Source organism: Lethenteron reissneri, chromosome 67 (genome assembly GCF_015708825.2).
Source record: "Lethenteron reissneri isolate LAM-NWPU_2019-01 chromosome 67, ASM1570882v1, whole genome shotgun sequence".
In the NCBI taxonomy this organism is placed as follows: Eukaryota; Metazoa; Chordata; class Hyperoartia; order Petromyzontiformes; family Petromyzontidae; genus Lethenteron; species Lethenteron reissneri.
The window spans coordinates 5,486,074-5,498,676 of NC_083845.1; the positions used below are offsets into that span (position 1 = coordinate 5,486,074).

Consider the following 12,603-nt stretch of genomic DNA (forward strand, 5'->3'; position numbering starts at 1 on the left):
GGGCTAGGCGGGGGGTGGGTGGGGCTAGGCGAGGGTGGGTGGGGCTAGGCGGGGGGTGGGTGGGGCTAGGCGGGGGGTGGGTGGGGCTAGGTGGGGGGTGGGTGGGGCTAGGCGGGGGGGTGGGTGGGGCTAGGCGGGGGGTGGGTGGGGCTAGGCGAGGGTGGGTGGGGCTAGGTGGGGGGTGGGTGGGGCTAGGCGGGGGGTGGGTGGGGCTAGGCAGGGGGTGGGTGGGGCTAGGCGGGGGGTGGGTGGGGCTAGGCGAGGGTGGGTGGGGCTAGGCGAGGGTGGGTGGGGCTAGGCGGGGGGTGGGTGGGGCTAGGCGGGGGGTGGGTTGGGCTAGGTGGGGGGTGGGTGGGGCTAGGCGGGGGGTGGGTGGGGCTAGGCGGGGGTGGGTGGGGCTAGGCGGGGGGTGGGTGGGGCTAGGCGGGGGGTGGGTGGGGCTAGGCGGGGGGTGGGTGGGGCTAGGCGGGGGGTGGGTGGGGCTAGGCGGGGGGTGGGTGGGGCTAGGCGGGGGGTGGGTGGGGCTAGGTGGGGGGGTGGGTGGGGCTAGGCGGGGGGTGGGTGGGGCTAGGCGAGGGTGGGTGGGGCTAGGCGGGGGGTGGGTGGGGCTAGGCGAGGGTGGGTGGGGGCTAGGCGGGGGGTGGGTGGGGCTAGGCGACGGTGGGTGGGGCTAGGCGGGGGGTGGGTGGGCTAGGCGGGGGGTGGGTGGGGCTAGGCGGGGGGTGGGTGGGGCTAGGCGGGGGGTGGGTGGGGCTAGGCTGGGGGGTGGGTGGGGCTAGGCGGGTGGGTCTAGGGGGGTGGGGGCTAGGCGGAGGGTGGGTGGGGCTAGGCGAGGGTGGGTGGGGCTAGGCGGGGGGTGGGTGGGGCTAGGCGGGGGGTGGGTGGGGCTAGGCGAGGGTGGGTGGGGCTAGGTGGGGGGTGGGTGGGGCTAGGTGGGGGGTGGGTGGGGCTAGGTGGGGGGTGGGTGGGGCTAGGCGGGGGGTGGGTGGGGCTAGGCGAGGGTGGGTGGGGCTAGGTGGGGGGTGGGTGGGCTAGGTGGGGGGTGGGTGGGGCTAGGCGGGGGTGGGTGGGGCTAGGCGGGGGGTGGGTGGGGCTAGGCGGGGGGTGGGTGGGCTAGGCGAGGGTGGGTGGGGCTAGGTGGGGGGTGGGTGGGGCTAGGCGGGGGGGTGGGTGGGGCTAGGTGGGGGGTGGGTGGGGCTAGGCGGGGGGTGGGTGGGGCTAGGCGGGGGGTGGGTGGGCTAGGCGAGGGTGGGTGGGGCTAGGTGGGGGGTGGGTGGGGCTAGGTGGGGGGTGGGGCTAGGCGGAGGGTGGGGCTAGGCGGGGGGTGGGTGGGGCTAGGCGGAGGGTGGGGCTAGGTGGGGGGTGGGTGGGGCTAGGCGAGAGTGGGTGGGGCTAGGGGTGACGTCACGCTTCCCCAGCCGTGGAGTCTGCGTGTGTGTGTGCAGAGCGACACAGCGGCTAGGAGAGAGAGACACACACACCACCACCACGAGTTTACTGGGGTTGGTGGTACACACACACACACTACACACACCGGCGGCGTTGTGTGTGTGGCTGGCTTCAGAGACTTGGTGGGGTGGACAGGGAGGGTAACACGGGGGGGGTAGAGAGAGACGCGAGAGAGAGAGAAGGTGGACAATGTGTGGTGGGGGTGACACCGGCTGCTGCCTTTGATCGGACATCGGCCGTGGAGGGAGGACGATGAGGAGACGACGACGAGGTGGAGGTGGTGGAGGTGGAGGAGTGATGCTCGTGTTGGTGTCATTCGGCGTCCTGGTTATAGCTGCTGCAGGTGAGTTGTGTGTGTACTTGTGTGGGTGTGTACGTGTGTGTGTGTGTACTTGTGTGTGTCTGTGTGTGTACTTGTGTGTGTGTGTGTACTCGTGTGTGTGTGTACTTTGTGTGTGTACTTGTGTGTGTGTGTACTTGTGTGTGTGTGTACTTGTGTGGGTGTGTACGTGTGTGTGTACTTGTGTGTGTCTGTGTGTGTACGTGTGTGTGTACTTGTGTGTGTCTGTGTGTGTACTTGTGTGTGTGTGTACTTGTGTGTGTGTGTACTTGTGTGTGTGTACTTGTGTGTGTGTACTTGTGTGTGTCTGTGTGTGTACTTGTGTGTGTGTGTACTTGTGTGTGTGTGTACGTGTGTGTGTACTTGTGTGTGTGTACTTGTGTGTGTGTACTTGTGTGTGTCTGTGTGTACGTGTGTGTGTGTGTACTTGTGTGTGTGTGTACGTGTGTGTGTACTTGTGTGTGTCTGTGTGTGTACTTGTGTGTGTGTGTACTTGTGTGTGTGTGTACTTGTGTGTGTGTACTTGTGTGTGTGTACTTGTGTGTGCACATGTGTGTGTGTGTGTGCACATCTGTGTGTGTACTCGTGTGTGTGTACTCGTGTGTGTGTACATGTGTGTGTGTGTGTACGTGTGTGTGTGTGTACGTGTGTGTGTGTGTACGTGTGTGTGGACTTGTGTGTGTGTGTGGACTTGTGTGTGTGTACTTGTTTGTGTGTGTGTACTTGTGTGTGTGTGTACTGTGTGTGTGTACCTGTGTGTGTGTACTTGTGTGTGTGTGTGTACTGTGTGTGTGTACTGTGTGTGTGTACCTGTGTATGTGTATATGTACTTGTGTATGTGTGTACATACCTGTGTGTCTGTGTGTGTACTTGTGTGTGTGTGTACGTGTGTGTGTACCTGTGTGTGTACTTGTGTGTGTGTGTACTTGTGTGTGTACGTGTGTGGGTGTACTTGTGTGTGTGTGTACTTGTGTGTGTATACGTATGTGTGTACTTGTGTGTGTGTACTGTGTGTATGTGTACACGTATGTGTGTACTTGTGTGTGTGTACTGTGTGTATGTGTACTGTGTGTACTGTGTGTATGTGTGTGTATGTCTGTGTGTGTATGTGTGTGTGTGTACTTGTGTGTGTGTGTGTACATGTGTGTGTACTTGTGTATGTGTGTGTGTGTACTTGTGTGTGTACTTGTGTGTGTGCGTGTACGTGTGTGTGTGTACGTGTGTGTGTACCTGTGTGTGTACTTGTGTACGTGTGTACTTGTGTGTGTATGTATGTGTGTGTACGTGTGTGTGTGTGTGTATTGGGAGCGGTGGTGCAGCGATTCGCGCGCTGCGCTACGAACCCGGCGACCCGAGTTCGATTCCCGCTCACGCCTCCCAACACGTGCGAACCGGTCCTGGGCCTCCCCTAGGTCGACTCGGCCTCGAAACGAGTACCTGGTGCGGTGTGTAGGGGAGACAAAGGCGGCCGGGCGTGGTGCTTGCCATCCCTCGTGTGCCGTGCTAACAAGACTTGCCCCAACATTCTGTTGAGGCTATACGGGGGACCTTTGCCTTTCGAGTGTGCTGCTGCTGTTGTTGTTGTTGTTGTACCTGGGTGTGTTTACCTGCGTTGTAGGGGGGAGCGGTGGCGCAGCGGTTAGCGACGCCGTGCCGGCCTTGATAGGTGCTCGCTAACAGCACTTGCCCCTACAGTCTGATAAGGTTGTACACATGGATGCGTGTATCTGCATGTATTCTTGTACGCGTGTACAGCTGTACACGTGCGCGTGTAAGTACTTTTAGACCTGTGGAGACCAATAGATTCACAGAGAGAGAGACACCCCAGTTCTAGACTTGAAGTTTTCGTGACTGCATGAATCCATCCTATTAGGTTTTATTCTGTAAAGTCACGTAGGTAAAATATTAAATGAAATAAAATTAAAAAAACAACTAAATTAAATCACGATTTACCTACGTGACTTTACCGAATAGAACCAAATTGCATAGACACCAGCGTCTCGCGTGGAGACAGACCCATGCAATCATTGGAGTTGTGATCCAACCGGGTTTTCAGGTTCAGCGAGTTGATGTTCTGAGTCCGGTCACCAGTAGCTGCACAAACAAAACACCCTGAGCACGATCACACCGTGATTCTGAGCTAAATTTCATCGAGTTCCGGCTCTTGGAGAATTCGTGAGCTCGAATGACACTGATCAACAAAATAAAAAAAAGATTCTGGCCTGGACTTTTGCAGCTGTTTTAGACTAATTTCAGGGTGCCGATTCCAACTCTGATGTCAGATTTGCTCTATCACATCTCATTTTTAGGCTGTCGGCATACCCCATTTTCATTGATTTTACCCGATATTAACTCCGTCACTTATGATTGCAAGTTGTTGCGAGGCAGTGACTGGTTTAGTGTTAAAATATGGTGCTGTATTTTTAGGATAGTGTGTTTATAATATCATTTTATGTAGATATCCACATTTATTTAATATTTTTCTTCCGCAGTTTTTATTGAAAGTGCAATATTTGATATCTCAAAAACCTGATGTGATAGACAAAAACTGATGCCAGATTTGGAATCAGCACCCCAAAATGACCTTATGAACCGTTGGAATACCTTATGCCAGAAAAAGTGTGTTGACCAGTGTTATTCAAATGATCGGTTTGACCGTGGCAGAACAGACTTTACTCTGGTGTGGCACAGCGGGGCCGGGAAAGTTCCGCCTCTACCGTGTGGACAAGTTTTAACTTCAATAAAAAGAAGGGATCTCAGATGTAGATTTGTGATACTCACTCCCCGGGCCGTTCTGACTACACGAGTGTGTCACTTGAAGAAGAGGAAGTAGAGATCTCAGATGTAGATCTGTGATGTCCACTTCCTCGGGCCGTTCTGTCTGCACGAGTGTGTCACTTGAAGAAGTAGTGATCTCAGATGTAGATCTGTGATACCCACTCCCCGGGCCGTTCTGACTACATTAGTGTGTCACTTGAAGAGGAAGTAGTGATCTCAGATGTAGATCTGTGATACTCACTTTCCCGGGCCGTTCTGACTACACTAGTGTGTCACTTGAAGAAGTAGTGATCTCAGATGTAGATCTGTGATACTCACTTCTCCGGGCCGTTCTGACTACACTAGTGTGTCACTTGAAGAAGTAGTGATCTCAGATGTAGATCTGTGATACTCACTTCCCTGGGCCGTTCTGACTACACTAGTGTGTCACTTGAAGAAGTAGAGATCTCAGATGTAGATCTGTGATACTCACTTCCTGGGGCTGTTCTGACTACACTAGTGTGTCACTTGAAGAGGAAGTAGTGATCTCATATGTAGATCTGTGATGTCCACTTCCTGGGCCGTTCTGACTACACTAGTGTGTCACTTGAAGAGGAAGTAGTGATCTCAGATGTAGATCTGTGATGTCCACTTCCCCGGGCCGTTCTGACTACATTAGCGTGTCACTTGAAGAAGTAGTGATCTCAGATGTAGCTCTGTGATGTCCACTTCCCTGGGTCGTTCTGACTACATTAGTGTGTCGCTTGAAGAGGAAGTAGTGATCTCAGATGTAGATCTGTGATACCCACTTACCTGGGCCGTTCTGACTACATTAGTGTGTCACTTTGAGAAGTAGAAGTGATCTCAGATGTAGATCTGTGATACCCACTCCCCGGGGCCGTTCTGACTACATTAGTGTGTCGCTTGAACAGGAAGTAGTGATCTCAGATGTAGATCTGTGATACCCACTTACCTGGGCCGTTCTGACTACACGAGTGTGTCACTTGAAGAAGAGGAAGTAGAGATCTCAGATGTAGATCTGTGATGTCCACTTCCTCGGGCCGTTCTGTCTGCACCAGTGTGTCACTTGAAGAAGTAGTGATCTCAGATGTAGCTCTGTGATGTCCACTTCCCTGGGTCGTTCTGACTACATTAGTGTGTCGCTTGAAGAGGAAGTAGTGATCTCAGATGTAGATCTGTGATACTCACTTTCCCGGGCCGTTCTGACTACACTAGTGTGTCACTTGAAGAAGTAGTGATCTCAGATGTAGATCTGTGATACTCACTTCTCCGGGCCGTTCTGACTACACTAGTGTGTCACTTGAAGAAGTAGTGATCTCAGATGTAGATCTGTGATACTCACTTCCCTGGGCCGTTCTGACTACACTAGTGTGTCACTTGAAGAAGTAGAGATCTCAGATGTAGATCTGTGATACTCACTTCCTGGGGCTGTTCTGACTACACTAGTGTGTCACTTGAAGAGGAAGTAGTGATCTCATATGTAGATCTGTGATGTCCACTTCCTGGGCCGTTCTGACTACACTAGTGTGTCACTTGAAGAGGAAGTAGTGATCTCAGATGTAGATCTGTGATGTCCACTTCCCCGGGCCGTTCTGACTACATTAGCGTGTCACTTGAAGAAGTAGTGATCTCAGATGTAGATCTGTGATACCCACTCCCCGGGGCCGTTCTGACTACATTAGTGTGTCGCTTGGACAGGAAGTAGTGATCTCAGATGTAGATCTGTGATACCCACTTACCTGGGCCGTTCTGACTACACGAGTGTGTCACTTGAAGAAGAGGAAGTAGAGATCTCAGATGTAGATCTGTGATGTCCACTTCCTCGGGCCGTTCTGTCTGCACCAGTGTGTCACTTGAAGAAGTAGTGATCTCAGATGTAGCTCTGTGATGTCCACTTCCCTGGGTCGTTCTGACCACATTAGTGTGTCGCTTGAAGAGGAAGTAGTGATCTCAGATGTAGATTTGTGATACCCACTTTCCTGGGCCGTTCTGACTACATTAGTGTGTCGCTTGAACAGGAAGTAGTGATCTCAGATGTAGATCTGTGATACCCACTTACCTGGGCCGTTCTGACTACATTAGTGTGTCACTTTGAGAAGTAGAAGTGATCTCAGATGTAGATCTGTGATACCCACTCCCCGGGGCCGTTCTGACTACACTAGTGTATCACTTGAAGAAGTAGAAGAGATCTCAGATGTAGATCTGTAATGTCCACTTCCCGGGCCGTTCTGACTGCACCAGTGTGTCACTTGAAGAAGTAGAAGAGATCTCAGATGTAGATCTGTAATGTCCACTTCCCGGGCTGTTCTGACTACATTAGTGTGTCACTTGAACAAGAAGATATCTCAGATGTAGATCTGTGATGTCCACTTCCCCGGGCCGTTCTGACTACATTAGTGTGTCACTTGAAGAGGAAGTAGTGATCTCAGATGTAGATCTGTAATGTCCACTTCCCCGGGCCGTTCTGACTACATTAGCGTGTCACTTGAAGAAGTAGTGATCTCAGATGTAGATCTGTAATGTCCACTTCCCGGGCCGTTCTGACTACACTAGTGTGTCACTTGAGAAGTAGAAGTGATCTCAGATGTAGATCTGTGATACCCACTCCCGGGGGCCGTTCTGACTAAATTAGTGTATCACTTGAAGAAGAAGTAGTGATCTCAGATGTAGATCTGTGATACTCACTTCCCGGGGACTGTTCTCTGCAGGGCTGCTTTGACGTTTTGAGCCATGAGTATATACAAGGAGGTCGTGGGTTTGACCCCGACGCCTGTTTATGTGGAGTTTTTTTGCGTGTCTCTCTCTCTCCCCGTGGTGGTCGTATGGATTTATCTCGGGGTCCTCCGCTTTTCCCCTCCACGTTTAGAGTCGGCGCGCGTTCGGAGTTGATTTGGCCGCTGCTATAAACTCCCACGGCGACGATGGTGAGCCGACTTCGTTGAGCTGTAATTTTGTTGGCAGGTTGCTTCTGCAAAAAATAAGCGAAATAGCTCAGTGGGCCTTACCTGGTCAATTGTCTTAGAGCTGTGTGACGCCTTTTGGCCTCCTCTGGTCGAGCACCAATTGGGTCGAGGCTCAAAAGAAAGCCGTCCCTTGGTGTGGACCAATCAGTTTCAAGGACAATGCATTATATATTATTAGTGTGTTTTTTGTTTGCATTTGACTGCAGGTATTGTGGTTAATGCAGACATGAATCCTCGTAAAAAAGGTTTCATTCTAGATTTGAAGCTTTCGTGACTGCAAGGATTCATATTCTTAGGTTTTTTCGGTAAAGTCACGTAGGTAAAAAATAAAAATTAATAAAAGTAAAATAAAAATAAAATAAAAATCACGACGTTTCGGAGGCAACACAAGCTTCCGTCTTCAGCTGGAACCGTCACAGCACGATAGCTGTATCAAGTGAGAGAAACTGTTTTCTTGGAATTTCTCTTTACTTGATACAGCTATCGTGCTGTGACGGTTCCACCTGAAGACGGACGCTTGTGTTGCTTCCGAAACGTCGTGATTTTTATTTTATTTTTATTTTACTTTTATTAATTTTATTTTTTTACCTACGTGACTTTACCGAAAAAACCTAAGAATATAACAAGGTTTCAGTGTTGTTGCCAGAAAAAAGGGGAAAAACCCCTATTATTAAAAAAATTCTCTATCTCTCTCTCCAGGTCCTCCCCCCATCCCCACACATCTCGGATCACAACGCCACCGCGTTTCGAGTACTGGACAGCTGCTGTGGCTTTCACAAACGAGGGCTCGCTCTCGATTTAAAGCTTTCGTGACTGCAGGGATTCATCTTCTTGGTTCTTTCGGTAAAGTAACGTAGAAGGGAAATAATAAAATAATAAAAATAAAACATAATAAAATACAATTCTCACGACGTTTCGGCCACAACGCAAGCAGCCGTCCTCAGGTGAAGACCAGGTCTGTCGGAAAGACTCACTCAAAAGACTCATTCAGACTCTGTCTTCCCGACAGACCTGTTCTTCACCTGAGGATGGCTGCTTGCATTGTGGCCGAAACGTCGTGAGAATTACTGTATTATGTTTTATTTTTATTATTTTATTATTTCCCTTCTACGTGACTTTACCGAACGAACCAAGAAGAGGGCTCGCTCGTTGAGCCTTCGTTGAGCCTTTGTTGAGCCCTCGTTTGTGTTGAGCCCTCTCGTTTGTGAAAGCCGCAGCTCGCATCTGTAAGACGAGAGCTCACGGGGGCCTCAACCGGTTAAATAAACAGCGACATTTATTTTTCAAAAGATAAGTTCTCTCTTCGTTACCCCCCTCCCCGCTATCTCATCCGAGCTGCGGTTTTTTTTTCCGGCCATCTGCCATTAAATCGCTGCCCTCGCCGCAGTCGCCTCTCCCGCTGTGGGCGCTCTCACTTCCAGGTGAGTGTGAGAGAGGGGTTGGGGGGGGTGAGTCTTCAATGAGCCCTCTCCTCCCCAAGACTCCCACCGGTGGCGTGGCAAATTCATTCGACGTTCCGCTTCTTTCGCCGGCAACGACAATCTCGCCGATGTCTCCGAGACTCGACGGTGAGGAGGTCAACGCTGCCGCTGCTGCTGCTGAACGCGATCCTAAGTGAGTTAAGAGCCGGTGGTTTTGTGGTTTGGCCAATGGCGGTTCCACTGTGTGCGTGTGTGCTTTTAGCGATGGCAGGAGACACGGGAAACCCGCGCGAAACATGGGGGGAACTCTACACAACAACAGTCGCCAACAACAACAACAACAACAACCGCCGTTCACCGCTAAAGTGGCGGTGACGCAGAGGTCGCAAACGGGTTTTGATTCCTTACCCGTACCCGTACCCGGCCGCACCAGGGTCGCAAATGGGTACCCGTACCCGGCCGGGTACGGGTAGCCGGGTATCGGGTAGGGTACGGGTATCGGGTACCCGGTTGCGACCTCTGCGGTGACGTCACTTTACCATGCTAGGTGCACTTTGAGGCCACGTGAAGTGGCGAAGGCCTGCTGGCGGGAGGTTACGTGACAGACCTGGGCGCCGTGGGTCGACTGACTGAGATGACTGGCAGGATGCAACATGTGTGCGCCCCACTGTGACAACTTTCTGCGTTTTAGCCGCTCGGCATTCTGCTTGTTGAGGGCGCTGGTCCACTGCCCTCCGTTGTTGCCGGAGGGCGACTGCCTCAAACTCCTCAGTGTCGTCCTTCACTCCGCACACAAAGACAAAGATCCCCCGTGTAGCCTTAACAGAACGTCGGGGCAAGTGCTGTTAGCGAGTAGCACCTTTGAAGGCCGGCACGGCACACGAGGGGGCGGGTGGCCAGCACCACGCCCGGACCGCCTTTGTCTCCCCAGTGGCGATGTTTACACACCGCACCAGGTACTCATTTGAGAATTGAGTCGACCTAGGGGAGGCTCAGTACCGGTTCAGCTAATCGCCGCTGGATGTTGGCCGCGCTAACCGCTACACGTGCTCTCAGACTCGCTCACACTCTGCAGAGCAGGGAGAGAACAGCCCAACTCCACACACGCAGAAATGAGTCGGGAATCGAACCCAGGTGCTTCTTGCAGTAAGGCGAGCTTTAGCCATAGCGGTTAACACATTGAGGCCCATAGACTTAAATAGAGACCCATAGACTCACAAGGAGACCCATAGACTCACATGAAGGCCCATAGATTAAAATAGAGACCTATAGATTCACATAGAGACCATAGACTCACATAGAGACCCATAGACTTACATAGAGACCCATAGATTCACATAGAGACCCATAGACTCGCATAGAGACCCATAGACTCACATGGAGACCCATAGACTCACATAGAGACCCATAGACTCACATAGAGACCCATAGACTCACATAGAGACCCATAGACTCACAAACAGACCCATAGACTTACATAGAGACCCATAGACTCACATAGAGACCCATAGACTCACATAGAGACCCATAGACTCACAAAGAGACCCATAGACTCACAAAGAGACCCATAGACTCACATAGAGACCCGTAGACTCACATAGAGACCCGTAGACTCACATAGAGACCCATATACTCACATAGAGACCTATAGACTCACATAGAGACCCATAGACTCACATAGAGACCCATAGACTCACATAGAGACCTATAGGGGTTGCTGGTCGCTGGTAGAATGCAATGAGCACGTGGCATCATCTGTGAAGAGAGGTTTACTGGTAGTGTGCCGTGTGTGTGTTAATTGTGTGTGTATTAATTGTGTGTGTTAAATGTGTGTGTGTTACTGGTGGTGTGTGTGTTAATTGTGTGTGTGTTACTGGTGGTGTGTGTGTTAATTGTGTGTGTATTAATTGTGTGTGTATTAATTGTGTGTGTTAAATGTGTGTGTGTTACTGGTGGTGTGTGTGTTAATTGTGTGTGTGTTACTGGTGGTGTGTGTGTTAATTGTGTGTGTTAATTGTGTGTGTGTTACTGGTGGTGTGTGTGTTACTGGTGGTGTGTGTTACTAGTGGTGTGTGTGTTACTGGTGGTGTGTATGTTAATTGCGTGTGTGTTAAATGTGTGTGTGTTACTGGTGGTGTGTGTGTGTGTGTGTCGACTCAGCTTAAACCGAGTACCTGGTGCGGTGTGTAAACATCGCTACTGGGGAAACAAAGGCGGCCGGGCGTGGTGCTGGCCACCCACCCCCTCGTGTGCCGTGCCAGCCTTCATAGGTGCTCGCTAACAGCACTTGCCCCCACTGTCTGTTGAGGCTACACGGGGGATCTTTGTCTTTTTTTTCTGGCAACAAACCAGGTGTGGTGTTGACTGTTGTGTTGGCCGACTCTCTCTGTGTTGTATTGTATTGCTAAGCTCACTAGGTTTGTTTTCTACCTGATGACGATTGCGTGTGTTGCAATCGACACGTCGTGTTCTATTATTGAATTTATTTTCTCTCTACGTGACTTCACCGACAGAACCAAAGAGGAACAAAACAGCTGCGTTAAGATGTTAAAACACCAAATTTAAATCTTTTACAAGGAATCAAGTGACTGCAACACATTCCTGCGGAGGGAGCTGGTAGGAACGTTGGGTTGCTCGGTCAATGGCCAGGGTCAACGGCGGCGTGGTGTATTCCGCAAATATGCCCGACTGTGAGGGCGGGCACAAGCCGGCGTGAGTAGGTTAAGCGTTGAGTTTTATAAGGGCACCACGGGGTGAGCAGCCCTTCCCACCCAGCCCCACCCCTCCCCACCCAGCCCCTCCCCACCCTCCCCACTCAGCCCCTCCCCACCCTCCCCACCCAACCCCACCCCACCCTCCCCACCCAGCCTCTCCCCACCCTCCCCACCCAGCCTCTCCCCACCCTCCCCACCCAGCCCCTCCCCACCCTCCCCACCCAGCCCCTCCCCACCCAGCCCCACCCCACCTTCCCCACCCAGCCTCTCCCCACCCAGCCCCTCCCTGCACGACGGACACAATAATCCCCTGTGGGCTGGTGGAACCAGTAGGTTCCTACTAGTATAACCACAATGCTTGTGGTCAGAATGCAAGCAAAAAACTTACTCTGATAATAAATGCATTGTCTTTGAAACTGATTGGTCCACACCAGAGACGGCTTTCTTTTGAGTCTCGTCTCAAAGCGGTGTTAGACCAGAGGACGCCGTTTTGAGACTGGGCTCAAAAGAAAGCCGTCTCTGGTGTGGAGCAATTAGTTTCAAAGTCAATGCCATCATATTTATCAGTGTGTTTTTGTTTGCATTCTGACCACAAGCATTGTGGTTAATGCAGTGACATGATTCCTTGTAAAAGGTTTCAGTTAGGTGTTTTAACATCTTAACATCTGTTTTGTTGCCAGAAAAAAGGGGAAAACCTATTGCTCATATTTTTGGTACTGGCAAAGGAGGTCCCATGATGTGTGTATGTGTGTGTGTGTTAATTGTGTGTGTGTGTTAATTGTGTATGTGTTAATTGTGTGTGTGTGTTAATTGTGTGTGTGTTTGTTAATTGTGTGTGTGTTAATTGTGTGTGTGGTGTGTGTGTGTTAATTCTGTGTGTGTGTGTTAATTCTGTGTGTGTGTGTGTTAATTGAGTACCACCGGCTGGGGCTGCCTCG

General features: G+C 51.5%; 1 protein-coding gene across 1 annotated transcript in view; it reads left to right on the forward strand.

Moving 5' to 3' along the window:
- The first annotated feature begins 1,401 nt into the window (after positions 1-1,401).
- Positions 1,402-12,603, forward strand: part of LOC133360121 (uncharacterized) — a 57,090-nt gene continuing 45,888 nt past the window's right edge. The window contains exon 1 of the mRNA XM_061578707.1: positions 1,402-1,792. Coding sequence (XP_061434691.1) covers positions 1,702-1,792 — 91 coding nt within the window. The 5' untranslated portion in view covers positions 1,402-1,701. The remainder of the gene's footprint in view (positions 1,793-12,603) is intronic.